Raw genomic sequence first — 16,865 nt, 5'->3', positions numbered from 1 at the left:
GTGTAACTTTTTGACATCAACAAAGACCAAACAACGGCGTCTCCCCGCCCTACTATAAAGAGGCGCGGCCAAGAGCACGTTTCATGTGTTGTGTTACATTCAAATGCTGCAGGAAAATGATAACGCAATTATTATTTATTTTTTTTAAATTGAAGACGCGTTATCAAGGCTCCAGTAGCCTAGTGTTGTGTTATTTAGAATTGTATTTGAATTTTAAAAAAAAGTTGTGTTGATTATCAGTAATCAAATTTTGACTTTGAAAAACGTTTCTACATGAACCTTATTTACGTTTTTGTGATTTAATGATTTACTTTTTATTTTCTTGGATCTTCTAAGGGCTTTTTCATTTTTTCCCCCCAATTGTGGAAGAATAATGTCCATTTAGCCTACACAACCCACTATTATCTACACTGTCCACTTTAAAGAGTATATGTTATTCTATTTTCTTACTTTTGAATAAGGCTAACACAAAGGCTTTCCATAGCATATTAATAGTTCTTATGAAATAAAATAAAATACTGGTAATTGTATTGACAAATGAGGACTGCTGCATGAAATGAGAAACTATTTTTCATAGCTTGTACAGGTTTGACAGCAATGAGCAATATGTTATTTAGGGATGTTGCCCTTTTGGACAAACACATTTCTATTTAAAGGTCATTGCAATATTTCTAAAAGTAAGGCAATGAAAAAGTATTGTTTTGTGTTAGTACTGATATCCATCTATAGGCTAATATCTGCAGAAGTTTCTAAAAACGACAAAGATATTGAATGCTACTGTTGAACACACTTCACAACACTTGGGTGATAAGAGTAATGTGGTCTTTTCAAACCTTTTTTACACTGAAAACCAAAAGTACAATTCCTAGTTAGTTACCTGATGGCTACCTTGTTTAGGCCTTCAACCTGTTTTAATGGTTGATGGCCCTGATTAGATCTGAAGTGGGAAAAGTGATTGTCAGACTCAAAGATTCAAACCTGACATATCTATTATTAAAAAAAAACATTTAACCAAAAATTGCATTAAGACTAACTGTCTTCATAAATGAATAAGCTTTTCAGTATCACTTTCAAATGTTACAGCTCATGAGACACATTTGTATCTGATTTGAGGTTGGCTTTATTTTAGGAGATGCATTTTGTTTTCAGGGATACCCAAAGATAACTTGAACAATAAAAACAAAACTTTTTAATTTCTATTCAATACTCTGTTTTTATCTCATCCATTTCTCAAATAAAGATGTTAACAAGAAGCTAGATATTTCTAGGAGAAAAGCCTAGATTGCACTAGAAAGTGAAAAGTTTTTAAATTACGGAGTATACCTGAAGGCAACATTACGTGTAAATCTGCTCATTCGTTCACAAAAACACCGTGGTGTTATGGGACCAGTAGTTTACTTAACCTATAAATAGAAATTATGAAAGACATGAAAAGGTACGTTCTCTCCGACATATAGGCTGTAATAAACTAGTATTGTATATGTAGTGGACCTATAAATACATCTTTAGGCCTATACACATTTTTTTCATTCAGTAAGATAGAAAAACAGAAATGATTGACTGCTCCAATACTTGTCATACAGCACCACCTCCTGGTTAAGGAACGTGTAGCATTGTAACGAAACCCTGCCTCAGCATCAGAGCTCTCACAAAGGGGGAGAAGAATTGTCTATGCCCAACTTCACTCTTAGGTCAAGAATTTACAAGTTTGACATCTGAAATAGAGTTAATCATACAAAAAGCTCTCATGTCAGATTATGTCAAATTGTTACTTTTCAAATTAAATGAATTTCAGATTCCCAAATCTATTTCTGAATACCCCAAAATACTTTGTGAATGGAAAATAATGTCATTTTGGAACTGTAAAACTGCAATTTTACTAGGAAAAATCCAATTGTTGACATACTCATGAACTGAGAGAGGGACATTTCTCCTCTTACTATCTGGAATGTTTTTGACTTAGGGAAATATTGTATATAAATAAAGCAGAGTTGAGTTGAATTACAGATTTCTGTAATGCACTTAAAGTTTTAAAATATCTTGAGCAATTTCTGTGAGTAAGAATGCCATTTCCATTTTTATGTTAAAAGGCATCCTGCTCACCCATCAACAGATATTCACATTTTTGCAGATATGCAATTCAATTGTTTCTAGTAATCAATTTAATGGTAGATATCTGAAATTGAATTTTACTTAGGTCTTATGCTAAATGGGCACAGACATTGACAAGAACCTGAATCATGACCAGAACACACAGCAATCTGCAGAAAGGGTCGGCAGGGACTCTACTATCTGTGAAGACTGAATACTTTTAATGTGGACAAGACACTGATGGTTTTAGTGTACAGATGATTTTTTTACTGAGTCTAACATTTTGTTTTATCTCATGGTAACCTTTCATTGCAAAACGAAAATAACCTGTCCATTATGTTTTAAACAGCCAGCAAAAGATTTGGCACTCTAGATATCTAGAACAGACAAGTTGTGAGGAAAGAAAGGTAAATCTTAGTCAGCTCTGATCATTCTCTCTCAGGGGACGATATGTTCTTCTCCTCTCTAGTTGGAGGTACAGACTCCCCAGGGTTAAGAGCAACTGATACACATTTTCATACATTTCTAGTGCAATTAATCTTCTGTAAACCTTGACCGCACTTTCCAGCAGCGCTAGCACTTTGTTTTGTTTTTTGGTTGTTTTTGTCAAAGCGTCTTTAAGTATTTAGAAAATGCTATATAAAATGCATTTTTATTATTATTACTTTATTTAGGCTATATTGCTACTACTGAAGTGGAATTTTGAATGAACACTAACATTTGAATTTCTTGGTTGTATTCCACCAGGTTGTTTTGCATTGTCCACCCTAACCCACATCTTTTTATATGTTGTGTTTTTACCCACTGCTGTAAATCAAATTTCCCTTCCAGAGATGACTAAGGTCTGACCTGGGGCACCAGTAGCCTAGTGGTTAGTGTGTGCGCCCATTGAAAGGAGGCTAGTCCCAAAGCAGTCGGCCAAGGTTCGAATTCGACCTGTGTCTCCTTTCCAGCATTTCACTTCCCACTACCTCTCTCCCTGATTACTGACTCTATCTACTGTCATATCCCTTAATATAGGCATAAAACGCCCAAAATAGTAATATATAGTAATAAAAAATATATAAATCTGTAGCTTATTTATAATTAGCATATATAGTTTTACGAGTCACAATGTAGGCTATATTGGATATTTAGGCTACATTATGGATATTTGAAATGTTTAAAAAAATAAAAAAGTGGATATCTGAAACATTGATGACTCTAAACAGCTAGAGATATAGGTTAACTTGAAGCCTATATAGATATCAAGTGTAAATTGGGAAGTTTTTTTTATGGAATAGGCTTTTTCTATATATCTATATATATATATCTAAAACAGGGATGGGCAACTTTAGTCACAGCAAGGGCCACATTCATTTAATTCTCACTGTCAGAGGGCCAAATTAAACGATTACAGTCGATTATGTCTCAAATTAACTCAACATAATACCAGTGATCAGATATTATTATGGACATATTTCTGGTTTTCATGATTTCATGGCAGATGTCATCGTGTTTTCTTCATGTTTCCAATGAATTGATGTGTAAAAGATTAACCTGAGGGTCACATTTAAGGTTGATGGGGGGGCCGCCCGACACAGAAATGCTATTATGGGTGTCTGAAAGAGCGTATAATTAACATACTGAAAGCCCGTCTATGCTTTGGCCATACATTTATTTAAAGTTATCTTTTATAAAGTCGCTGTTCTGTATTATAATGTAAGAACCGTAATCAGTGGGAATAAAAAGAATCAAAATAAATTGTACAATCCTGCACATCGCCTTCACTGTCTCCCTTCACGGCTACGGTTGTTAGGGGAGGAGCTAGTGGGACGTCACACGGGCACGTTCACTGCCCTGCTTGTTTTAATGAATGTAACAACCATAGACTGTAACAACCATAGACTGTAACAACCTTACAATCCAGGTTTGATTTGCCTCTGCGCCGCTGTCACCCTGTAACCTCAGATGCAGCATTTCCTGCCATTTCTAGTTGGAGAAAAACAAGTGAGTTAAGCTTATTAAATAGAATATGTTGTCACTGGAAAGTGGTAGCCTAGTTTATTGTAAAGACGCATTGTTTACGATGCTCAGTGGCTTTTCCACTTCTCAGATTACTTTCTACCGTGTTATTCTGTTCGCTTCACAAAACTGCGTCCTCTGCAAGATAAAAAAAACATGCTGTTATTTCACCTCAAAGCTAAAATGATCATGTCGTACTTCACTGGAGATAATAGATTACATGTCCGATATTCTATATACGACATTGTTACATATGTCTGTGCTGATTTATCTGCCTTTTGTCCTATTTGGGTGTGAGAGGTAGAAAAACGTGTTTTGCAGCTCTCAACATAAACCTAAAGAGCTTATCGAACCATCACACCCTCAACCATAGACTTAATCTGTGGCTACATTATTAATACAAGGAAAACAAACTTCACAATGTACCTTCAGAATACATTGAACGAAAAAAGGCTCATTGGTAACTGTATTTCCTGTGAAATAGTGGTGATTCAAGCCAGTCCAGTCATGTTTTTTTTTTTATTGTGTTTCATGTGTTGCAGGTATGAATCAGTGCCAAGAGCCAGGTGAAGGGCAGGAGTTTGTGACTGAGATTGTTTGTCAGGAAGATGACCTGAAAGATGGACAGTAAGTTTGAATGTTTCCAGCTTCAAGAATTAATTTTATTTTAGCAAAAGCCAGCGCTGGGTACGATAAAAGAAAATGCTAAATGGACTTGGACATGTATAATGCTTTTCTAGTCTTCTGATGACTCAAAGAGCTATTTCACGTTATATCTCATTCACTCAATCACACACAGAAGCTGCTAAGTAAAGTGCCCAACACCCCCAACAACATTACCTTATAATGTTTACCACTGACCCACAGCTGCCCTGAGACTTTGTCTTGACTAGTTTCAAGTCATTTGAATGTTTTTTTTTTCATTCAAAACGTATTTTCTTTTCCCTTTAATTGTTCCAAAGGATGAAGGAAGTCACTGTGGGGGATCAGAAGGTGTTGCTAGTCCGTATAGAGGGTCAGTACAGTGCTGTTGGAAGCCAGTGCTCCCATTACAATGCTCCTCTTGTCAAAGGTAAGCCTTGCTCTACAATCATTCTTTAACTTCTTTATAGTCAATCAATCTTTATTTCCATGTTATGGCTGGGCACTTACAAGAAGAGCCGGTCTAGTCCAGACTCTTTGTTCGATTATTTACAAAGATTCAACATCAATCTACTGTTAGAAAAGCACTGGCAGGGCAAAACTTCTAACAGGCAGAGACCTCAAGAAGAACCACAGTCATGTTGAACAGCCTTCTGCTGCGACTGTAGCAGATGTCCTTCATAAATATAGAAACATTTTGCATTGATGTTGAGTTGTTTTAGTGTCATGTTCTCTCATGTCTAGGTGCCTTGGTCGGTGACAGAGTGAGATGTCCGTTTCACGGTGCTTGCTTCAATGTCAGAAATGGAGATATTGAAGAGTTTCCAGGTCTGGACTCGCTGCCTAGTTATAAGGTAAAAGAAGCCATGAGGATCAACAGTTAACTGTTTCTTTTTTTTTTTTTTTAACAGGAATGAGTCATGGAGTGATTCTCGGCTCGCCTGTTTTTGGTCATTACGCTGTATATCCATTTGAATGCTCCAAACATGTTTTTTTCTCAAGAATAGAATAAAGTAGGAAAGTTGGATTAAGTCCATTCAACATAAACATGCCATCAGTATCAAACAGAGAAGTTGCTTATTCATCCCGCCAGGTCAACTTAATGGGAAACCATCTTCTACACATTGGGATTATTCTTGTTAACTGGACTTCCTAACTCAAAACAACTCCCTTCATGTTGAATAGATACAGAAACATGAACCCAACTGAGCTATGATCTGTTCTCTCCCATTCTGTGCCTAAACCTCTCTCTCATTTAAGGTAAAAGTTGAGGATGGCAAGGTGTATGTTTCCATCAACAAAAACGTAAGTGAGGGCCATTTTGGTCAAATGTACACAGCTATACATTTGATTTTTTTTCTTTTAAAAACAAACACTATTTTAAACTTGGCGGTTTGTTTCCTCCAGTCTCTGAAGTTGACGAGGCGAGTGAAGGCGATGTGCAGTATTGTACCAGACGTCAAACACACCATCCTTCTGATAGGTGGAGGTAAAGGCTCGATGTTCTAAATACACAAATCACCTTTACATTTTTTATCATGTAAACCAACTAGTAAGGTAATGTGTCATTGCTGCTTTAGTAGTGCACATATGTATTTCAAAATGTTTATAATTTAATATGGACTTATGGTGAGAACTCAAATTGCGTAGAAGACGGTCTAATGTCTAGAGATCCTGCTGCAGCACATACAGTATGGTGGACTCTCTGCTTCTTCATGAATTCATTAATCATCATACTAGCTTAATCTTTTTCTGATTTCAGGTCCTGCCTCGCTGGTTTGTGCTGAAACGCTTCGACAGAACTGCTACGAAGGTCGAATCATCATCATAACCAAAGACAACATGCCTCCTTTTGACAAGCCCAAACTGAGTAAGGTAAGAATCAATTCAACCAGACGGGACAGGAAAGCTTTTTTCATCTGTTTTGTATCAAATTACTGACCTCTTGTCTGTAAGTGAGTGGAAGTTTCTCTCCTTGTTTTGTTACCGGCTTGTATTTAGATGTTTTAAATATATGTCCTCATCTTTTTATTGTTTTTCTTTCTTTTGTTCCATTCTCAGGCTATGAATGTGGACCCTGACAGCATCCTCCTCCGGTCCAGTGACTTTTATCAACAGCATGGGATTGAAGTATGGACACAGAAGGAGGTTAGAAGCTTAATGTGTTCAAAAAGTAACTAAACAAAACTGTATCTCTTTTTGAGCCTGCTAATAAATGTATTTCATGTTGCAGGTGGTGTCTGTGAACCCCGCTAACAAGGCGGTGAAGCTGAGTAACGGCACTTTGCAGTGTTACGACCAGCTGCTTATCTCAACAGGCTGCAGGTAAAAACAATCAGTGACTTTTTCTGACATGTGGGTATCTTAAGACATGCTGAAGATGCAGAAGACAATGGAAACCATTATCAAAAATGTTGAGATGAATGCTTATTATATAATAGAGGCAACCTTCAGTAAAAGTTCAGATTTTCCTCACAGAGCGCGGCCGCTCAACTGTCCCGGCGCGGACCTGAAGGGAGTCAAGCTGCTGCAGAGTTTTGAAGACGCCAAAGAGATCCACAGCTCCTGTCTGGGCCACAAAGCTGTCGTTATAGGAACCTCTTTCATAGGTTAGAGATTCACTTCCTCTTGAGCATAACAGAATCACGCGTGGGGTTTTCATCCAAGTGTCTGTTTTTGCTTTTGATGAGTTACACATGATTTCTTTGAAGGGGTTATGACCTTAGTTATAGACATCTTCCATTTAGCTGTTCAAATATTTGAAAGGGCAAGATAAGGTCACCTCCGCACACATGAAGTCTCCCGGTTATTGCAGACCACAACGTGTTTTCTATCATCACAACAGGTATGGAGGTGGCATCCTTCCTATCAGACAAAGCTGCCAGTGTGGCCGTGGTCGGCACCTCCAGTTCCCCGTACGAACACTCTCTTGGGCCAGAAATCGGCAAAATGTGTATGCAAGTAAGAGAAATAACAATGACAGTCATGTATGTCTGTGGAATATTATTTCGTTAGCTTTCATAAAAATTTATCAAACTGTAAGAGAAAGTTTGTCTTTTTTTTAGATGATGGAAGAAAAAGACGTGAAGTTCTACATGAAAGATGACGTTTTGGAGATCGTTGGAGAGAACGGCAAAGTAAGTCTGCTTTTTTTTTTCATAGCCGACAGTTTAACATGTCCAAGTATGAGGAGAACAGGCAATTAAAAAAAAAAAAAAAAACTAAAACAATGAACCTGTTGTATTAAAATGTCACATGACCATCTGATGGTGAGCCAGCATGCACAGTGCAAGGACCAAGAAACTTTGAACTCGGGCCTTCAAAATGTCTCCACTCTATTGCTGACAAGTCTACTGTCTATAAACTTGACATTCTACTCCTGTGTGTATCCTTATATGGTTGATTTATTGTATAGTTGATATAAAAGTATTTTTTTTAGGTGAAGGGGGTGCGGCTGAAGAGTGGTGCAGTCCTGGAAGCAGACGTTGTGATTGCTGGAATTGGTGATTGCATTATTCTACCTATTGCGATGGGATGATCATTTTAATCAACATCATAGATAAACTATCAAGTGTACATGTTTATATATGTAGAGCACTGCTGGGGCCCGCTTTCAGAAAGTAGGTTCAACAAACTCTCAGTCTAACCCTGAGCTCTGAGTTGATTTCACTTCACTAACATGCGCGTGATACGGACTGAATGAAAGAATGAGGAAATGAAACGGCGTTTCTGCCTCTGAAAGAGGGAGGAGACGGGGAGAAACTCGGGGTTCATTGAAGAAAACCCTGCTCCCGACCAGGTTAGGTTCTGAGACTCAGTTACCATAGTAACTGACTCTGAGCTAAAGTTACCTCCCTCAATGGAACGGGCTTGAGTTAACCCTCTTTCTCAGGTTTGAGTGACCTCTCTTTCTGAAAGGGAGAGCCCAGAGTTTCCCTCATTTCAGGGTTAACTGACTCAGTGTTTGCACAAAACCTGCTTAGTGAAACAGGCCCCCTGTTTGTTATTTTGCAAACACTTTATGTGGCATTTTCTGTTTCGATTCCTTCGACAGACTTTTTTTCAGTGCAGTTCTGCAAACATCTAATGCAATAATCTCTGTTTTTTTTTTTCAGGTGTTATCCCAAATACAGATTTCCTGGCTGGAAGCGAGCTGGAGGTGGATTCAAGGAAAGCTCTGATTGTTGACAAGGTAACACAGTCAACAGAGAACAGAGTCTACACCTGAACCTTGAGCTTGCTAATGATACATGAATATGACTTTACAGCTTTGCTTTGTTTGTTTGTTTTTTTTACGATATATTATACAAACCTCTCAGCATATTGTGTCCGGCTGACTGAAATGAACAGCTGTGTACACGTGTCTTTGTAAGCGTGGTGCTGAATCAGTTTCCTCTTTTTATCTTTTCACACAGTTCATGAGGACCAATATTCCAGACATTTTTAGCGCTGGAGATGTGACCTCTTTCCCTCTGACCATCCGCGGGGATCAAAGGGTCAACATTGGTCACTGGCAAATGTCACAAGCTCAGGGTAACAGCCTCTGAAAATATTATGGGTGAAAAGAATTGAATGCCTTGTTTTTACCTCATATACACACTTTTCCTCTTTGCTTTTCTTTTTCTGTCTTAGGAAGAGTAGCTGCTCTTAACATGGTTAAAAAGCCAACCCAAATCGAGTCAGTCCCCTTTTTCTGGACTGTGTTGCTTGGGAAGAGTATCAGATACACCGGTGTTTATCAGTATTTATGAGAAAATGTCACCTTTATACAATATATATATATAAATGAATGTTCAAACCTAGTCTTAACTGAGTCTCATTTCCATTTTCTATTTCCTCATTCTAGGTTATGGGGAAGGATACACAGAAATCATATTTAAAGGCAAAGTGGAAGAGAGGACATTTCTGGCCCTTTACATAAAGTAAGCATCAAAATAAGTGCTGATGCCGCAGAGTATGAATGAACATTATTTGAACAGGGTTTCATTTCTCCTTTAATAACAGAGATGAGGTGGTGGTAGCTGCAGCCAGTCTGATGTTTGATCCAGCTGTGGCTCGTATTGCAGAGATGATGGCTGCTGGACAGATTATAACAAAGGCTCAGACTCAGTGAGTGTCATCCCACACCCACACAAACCAAACACAGGTCATTGTATGCACTTTGAATGTGAGACAAAATGATGGAAGTCCTCACACATGATGTAAGTCACTGCCATTGAAATATGGAGTTTATGTCATTCTTATCATCTGTTAGTGACATTTGAGGGAAATATTCTCCCTGTTAAAATGAACCGACAGCGGGTTCGGCTTTAACAATGAAGCCTGTGTAAGTTTTTTTTTTTTTTAACCACTTGGGGGAAGCAGAAACAGTCACCAGCTCGTCCCTTACTAATTTTTAAATGTCCACTATGTTCTAAGGAGCAGGTAGTATAAAGTACATTTTTAGAGATTTCACAAAAAAAAAGTGTCCGAAGATTACATATGAAAGTGCTGAGATTGAACCAAAACAGTACAAGTTAAAACTGCTGTGAGGAACTTTGATTTTCTATCAATCGAAGGGACAATGTGATCCGTCTGATCTCTATGTTGACCTTGCTCTTTGCATGCCATAGAAATGTTTTCTGATTTTCTCATCCTGCTGTCAAAAGTATCATTTATGGTTAATCTTTATGGATAATGTAACTCGGGGCTTTTTTTTTTAGCAGCGTGTTGTTAATCTCCTTTTCTGACATTGACCCGGTGTCAGATGTTAGGAGAGGCTGAAGTATCCATTCAGTCTGTTTCATGACAAATAGATTTGGAGTAATAAAACCTAAAGAACGAGTTGAAAGATGCTGAAACATTTCGTAGAGCTGATGATAATGACACATGATGTGTGATGATAATTCTCCTCTGGTATTTTACTACCAACCTTCCTTCATCTTTGACTCCTCCTATGCACATTTCTAACACAATATTTCGAATTCCAATACTTTGTCGAGATTGGGACTTGAATTGATCCATAACACTACTTAATACTCAAATACTGAGGTTTATAGTTGAACAAAAGTGGTTTTAGGGTTTAGTTACTCTTTAAAAATGAAAAACATCTATTGTTGCAGCTTTAGATGTCACACTGTGAAACTTTTCCCAGCCAAGGACCCTCATATGGCATTAGCATCCAGCAGGGACCCCACTCTAGCGAAATGTCTTACATTTGTACATTATGATTGGAAATATTTGTAATTTATTCTAAACAGTCCTCTTTAACTTTCAACTTTCAGAGGTAGGAAGCTAGTTCAGAGTGATACAGCAGCTTTCTCATATCATTCTGTATCTTTGCTGGCGGCTGCTTGATTCCGATTTTTCTCTTAATTGAAAGAATCACATGGAAAGAGAAGACATACAGTCAGTCACACAATTAAAATGTCATTGTCACAATGTTATTAGTTTCTTCTTTTTTTTTGTTCCGTGTCCCACTCTTAGAAATGTAGGTTTGTTTTATGTGCCAAATCACAGGCTGTGACTTATATCCTTCTTGTTTCTCTTTGGTGATTGTTTCGTTTTCGCTGTTTAGATCTGATGACCTAAAGTGGCTCCAGATGTAACCTGAGATCTGCTCCATCCAGAGTAACACCTCTCAATGACGCAGGATGTCGACCTTTCTTCTTTTCTTTAAACCCTTACTTCATTTAATGTTGACTAATTGGATTGTGTCCCTCACTGCCTCAAAGCACCCAAGAGCAAATCAGACGTCTGCGCTTATCAGAGCTCTGTTTTTGCTTTATTTCATTTGCTCTTTGTGCACTCACTGGATATATTGTTTCTGTTTCATTCACTCACATTCAGGCTTGTAGCCGGTTCACCTGAGTCTGGGCTCAACTCAAGCTAGACAACATAAATATTCCAAATTATTATCACTTTGACTCTTATTCCAGTCACAGTGAATTTAATCGTATTTGCAGCATGGTTATACTTTAATAAAATCTTTTCCTTACAAGTTTATCTATTTTCATTCCAGTAAAACACACACACTCCATGTCCACCACTGTGAGTATCATGTTTCACATCTTAGATACAGAGGCCAGTTAGAACACTGCACTTAAAAACATGAATAAAACTGTTAATAACAATAATGTTTTTATTCATAATTAATGTTTACAGCAAAACTGTAGCCCGTTGTTCAGTCCAAGTCATATAACTGATTGTTGAACTGTTACACACAGACACGTGTTCTGACTTTCCACTTTCTTTTAAGCTCTTCTTATTTGTTTAAAAAAAATGAAGTCTGAATGTGTTGTGGCACTTTACTTATCTCCGGGTATTAGACCAGTCTTTTAGAGTTTTAAGACCAATGATTATTTGTGTTATGTTTACTGTAGAGACTAATGGTGCTGTATGGGATGCAATTATTTCTGTTTGTTGCTTTTTTAATTATTTTACAACAAATGCAAACCATTATTCTTCAGACATAATTAAACATTTGCTTTTTTAAAACATCAGGATCAGAGTTTGTGTTCGGATGTTGGTTTCCACTTTCACGAGGGTTTGGACTTTGTTCTGTCCTCGTTCTATCTTACTGAACCTTTTTCTGCTGAGTAAGAGTTTATTAAATGTTTTATAAACCACACCCTGATTGTAAATAATTACACAATAAACATGAACATGAATTATACCTGTCACAGTTTTATGGTGCAGGATGACCTAAGTATACAAGTAAGCAGAAGGCTTTTACACATCTTTTTAACTTTAGGTAGTTAAGCATCTGCTACATAAAACATCAATACCGACTAGTAAGAAAAAAAACATGTATGACTTTGTGAGTTAGCTTTTATGGTTTAGTACAAATGTGCTATTTTTGTTTGTGGACCCTTATAATAATCATGAGAGTATTAATGGTCTGTTCAAAAAAATCTGAACGTTACGCGATAAAAATGATCCATCTATAATGTCCCAAAATCAGCTGACCTATTCTAAAAACATTTGATTAGTATTTATTTCTGTACCGTTGTTATGCTAACACAGGATGCAGCTTCATCTTTATTTGCCTGTTTTGGAACATTGTTTCACTGAGGATCCAAGTTTGTCAGCCAGCAGGAATGGATTGAGGTGGCAGTACTGAGGAAAAAAACAAATAATACATATAAAGACATTTATATGAGGATGAAACTAATCTTCAGTTACTATAAAAGCTCACCCTGAACATTTGCAACATTCTTTCAGTAAAACTCAATACAAAATACCTTTCACAATAAAAGCATCCAGATTTGTGTCTACCTGCTGTGTTGAAGCCGAGCTGGACTCAGCTGATCTATCTGACATCTGGATTTGGAAATCCGTGATGAAACGGGAACTCTGGAGGATTGCTGCCATCTCTCCATCTACCTCTGCTGCCACATCTTTCTGCACGGCACAAGAGTGAACACTGATATTTACAACAACATTATCAGAATCAGAAACACTTAATAAATTCCAGGGGGAAATTCGGTTGTTACCTTTTTCTCTTAGACACAATACAGCAGTGGGAAATAATAATAATAATAAAAAACAAGTGTAAGTCACAAGTAAGATAAGATAGTAAGCTATGTACAAAGTGCATTACAGATAAGATGTTTAATATGGTATACATGCAAAGTAGAACACTAATTTGAGAATGTTTAATGGTGCACTAAGCTGCAGGTTAGTAAACTCTTTTGAGTTGAAAACAATTATTATTTTACGTAACATTTGTCTTACCTTGAAGCTGTGAGAGGAATCAAAGACCAGCTGATCAGGGAAATCTGCCACAGTCCCTTTATAGGTCACTGTTGCTGCAGACAGGACCGCATTTTTTGGCAGCTTAAAGAGTCGGTAAGTGACAGAAGCATAGCTGATGTCGCCTGCAAGAATGAAGAGGTGACTTACTTAAAGGTCAAATATTGTGCAAAATACACACAGCCTAGCATGTCTTCAAACCCCACAATTATGAGAAAAGTCCATCCTCTTTATCTTTTGCCTCCTCCACTTTTCATACAATGCGTGCTCAAACAAGCCGTTTGGAGATTTTCCCTTCATGACATCACAAAGGGCAGTAACCCCTCCCCCAGTTGGGTGACACTCCCACAGCTAGGTGTTCTGCCTTCTCACCGTAAACAATTGGGCATGGTGCAAGAAAGCCCAAAGCCACCCAAGCAGAATAAAATGTAACCTCCCACGTGATCCCAACTCAACGCTGCCTTTAGGTACCTGCTTTTTCTTTGAGCTCACAGTTGTAGATCACAATGCGGCTCGCTGAAACAAGGTGTGGGGTGCTGAAACCAACGCTTTGGGCCAATGTAATAAAATCCTGCCAATACATGGAGCCGCCCAATCCTTCACCTATAGGCAAGAAAGCAAATAGGTCACAACTAAAGATACTGTAAGTACTGCATGGATTGATATTTAAGTTATTATGTAATTTATGTTATAAATACAAGGTTCTTTTACCCCACAGGACTACATCTTTCGTCATGTGATCAGGAACGACTTTGCTGGCGTACATGTCACTGAAGTACAGCTCACCTCCCTCCTGTAAATAAGAACTATAAACAGTATGTTCTCCAGTATAAAAACACATTGATGTTGGTAGATATTCTTCCCACTAACCTTCAGGACATTGTAGGCCTGCTGTAGCACTGCTCTTTTATCAGCACATAAACAGATGACACAGTTGGATCTGGATAGAAAAAAAGAAAAAGAGTTGAACTACATTTATGGTAAAACGACAGTGAAATCTAAATGGCAGATCATGCAGAATCATATCCATATTCTACACCTACAGCACAACATCCATTGAGTCATTTTGTATGCCGGCCTCGCTGAGCTTCTCCATGTATCCCTGGGAAAACGTGATGTTGGGCTCTTTATAGCCAAACTTCTTCTGATGATACTCAATGTACTGACGAGAGGTGTTGATCTAAAGAAACGCAGTTTAATCAGTAAGTACAAAATCAAGTCAAGCCATGTAATTTGTGTAATACAAGTGTAATCACCAGCTCCTCAGTCATATCTATCCCTGTCACATGTCCGGTGGGTCCAACAAGTTTACTGTAGGCGTAGGAGTCTCTGCCAGAGCCGCTGCCGAGGTCCAGGACTCTGCAGCCTTCAAGCTTTGCTGCAAAGGGAAGACCACAGCCGAAGAATCTGGAGGAAATATCATTGATGGAGCAGATTCATCAACGTGCAATAATGGGAAGCATACAGATGTTATAAAGGAGGTTTCTGTACTGTAAACCACAAACACAGAAGAAGGACCAGAAAGAAAGCTAGATCCTCAGCTGGATCAAAATTATAATCACTCATTTGAAACTGTAGAGGAATATGTTGAAGAATGTCAGTGCTTTGGAGCATATATGGGATGATGTTACAAGCTACACATATGTTTCCGATGTATTTACAGAGAGGTTAAAGAAGTTATTTATGAGTGAACCTGCTATGATCTGTAATGGATTTTTGCCTGCTCTATCTGTCTAATGTAAACGGCTATTGTTGCCGGCTTTATCATAGAACAAAAAGACATGAAGTATGTTCAGCCAACACCATAAACAATCAACTTACATGGGAAAGTATTCATCAGCTGGGTCATTATGAATATAAAACTGTGGTTTCTTAACATAAAAGAATAATTCAAGCTATTCACCCTGCCGTCTAACAGCAGCAGTGTCTTATTTGTAAATATCCTGTGTGTGTTAAGTAAATGTACATACAGTAAATGTATGTGCTTCCAACAGGTGGGACAGGAACTATTTGGAGACTTAGTTTGTGAAATCAAATGACAATAAATGTGCAAAAGGAAGTGGTGCACGGTGTGGCGGAGTGAAAAAAAGAAAAGATTTTCGGGGATTGCTAAAGCGGTTTCTGGTGCAAAAGTGAAGGTGAGGCAAGATTGCAAACCGTACTTTTTAGTCACCTCCGGATGAATCAGGCTCAGTGCATCTGTCACACTCTTCACCATGCCGCAGGACAAGCTGCAGGAGGGAGCACTTGTCTTCACATCCACAGTGGACTCCAGGAGACTGCCATAGTATTTCTAAACACAAGAAGAGAGGAGTCATCACACAACTCTTTTACACGTTCTTTTAGATTAATCTGCATTGGCATTATAATAACTATAAAGTAACATAAACCATGACCCAAGGTGATAAATTGTTCTTTCAAAGGACTAAATCTTTCTTGCACATTTGTCCAAAAGAGTTTGTATTTTAAAGGCAATATCTTGTTAGGAAATAATTTCATAGTTTCTTTATTTATTTTTTTTATTTTAATGACCAATAATATGTTCCAATGTTATCTCTGACTGTGCAGACATCTATTGATCTGATCTAAAGGTTAACTTTAAAAAAACTTGAGAAAGAAATGTCTCCATAATCTTTGCATGGCGATGAAGTTGAACTTTCCGATCAACGTACCTTAACATTTTCCCTCACGTCGTCACCAGTGTCCATCGTGTCGGTAAAACTCAAGAAGTGACTGTGGAAAGTTCAGGGAGCGAACGCAAACAAATGACTGGAAATATTAAAACGCGAATGGGTCAGACCCGCCCCTCCTTCATGACCCTTCCGGTACTAATTTTCAGATTAAAAGCGATATTTCAGTCACATGGAGGCTGCAGCACATAGCTGAAAAAAAATACAAAAAAAATATTAAATAATATACATTAACATTCAATTAGGAAACAAATGAGTAAGCTCGGTAGAAATATATATTCTAAAGCTGTAACATATTTCCTTATGGTGAACCATTTATTCAGAAAAAAGACTGTAATAACTATCTCTCTCTGTACTGTTTATCTGAAATGTCAAGTTAAAGCTTGTATTGTGTCTCATTTAGCAGATTATCTATGCAATGTGAGTTCTTCCAGCTGGTGTAAAACATCAACACCTAATGTAATTTTCAGTTTCATAGGTGTTTCATTTGAATAATGAGCCCAAGCTTTTGCAGTCAGTTGATTACAGCTTTGCTATTTTAACAAATTATATATTTAGGATGAACACGAGCACTCTGGAAAATGTAAATGTAACAGTTATAACTGAACTGTATGTATAGGCCTATAGCAATAAAATATAATTATTTAGCTAAATATATGGTACACACTCACCACTCGAACTGTTCACAAACGAGGATACGCCAGC

General features: G+C 37.7%; 2 protein-coding genes across 2 annotated transcripts; one reads left to right on the top strand and one right to left on the bottom strand.

Moving 5' to 3' along the window:
• Window positions 1–3,909: 3,909 nt before the first annotated feature.
• aifm4 (apoptosis inducing factor mitochondria associated 4) lies at window positions 3,910–12,218 on the top strand. Its single transcript, XM_020639356.3, has 19 exons — window positions 3,910–4,080; window positions 4,638–4,722; window positions 5,058–5,167; window positions 5,482–5,591; window positions 5,998–6,042; window positions 6,145–6,226; window positions 6,500–6,612; window positions 6,799–6,885; window positions 6,971–7,062; window positions 7,216–7,346; window positions 7,583–7,698; window positions 7,803–7,874; window positions 8,177–8,240; window positions 8,853–8,929; window positions 9,153–9,270; window positions 9,370–9,468; window positions 9,584–9,659; window positions 9,742–9,846; window positions 11,294–12,218. The coding sequence occupies exons 2-19, from the start codon at window positions 4,640–4,642 to the stop codon at window positions 11,322–11,324; spliced, it is 1,611 nt and encodes a 536-aa protein (XP_020495012.2). The 5' UTR covers window positions 3,910–4,080; window positions 4,638–4,639; the 3' UTR covers window positions 11,325–12,218.
• A 35-nt stretch (window positions 12,219–12,253) lies between these two features.
• zgc:153372 (uncharacterized protein LOC767695 homolog) lies at window positions 12,254–16,301 on the bottom strand. The gene is made up of 10 exons (XM_020639357.3): window positions 16,143–16,301; window positions 15,633–15,763; window positions 14,727–14,877; window positions 14,514–14,650; window positions 14,341–14,410; window positions 14,182–14,263; window positions 13,942–14,073; window positions 13,453–13,595; window positions 12,994–13,119; window positions 12,254–12,834 (listed from the first exon to the last, which is right to left on the bottom strand). Exons 1-10 carry the CDS (start codon window positions 16,176–16,178, stop codon window positions 12,757–12,759), a joined length of 1,086 nt encoding a protein of 361 aa, XP_020495013.2. The 5' UTR covers window positions 16,179–16,301; the 3' UTR covers window positions 12,254–12,756.
• Window positions 16,302–16,865: the final 564 nt, after the last annotated feature.

Source organism: Labrus bergylta, chromosome 11, assembly GCF_963930695.1.
Source record: "Labrus bergylta chromosome 11, fLabBer1.1, whole genome shotgun sequence".
Classification (NCBI taxonomy): domain Eukaryota; kingdom Metazoa; phylum Chordata; class Actinopteri; order Labriformes; family Labridae; genus Labrus; species Labrus bergylta.
Note: the sequence above shows the minus strand (reverse complement) of the source record. Positions and strands in the feature narration are given on the sequence as shown.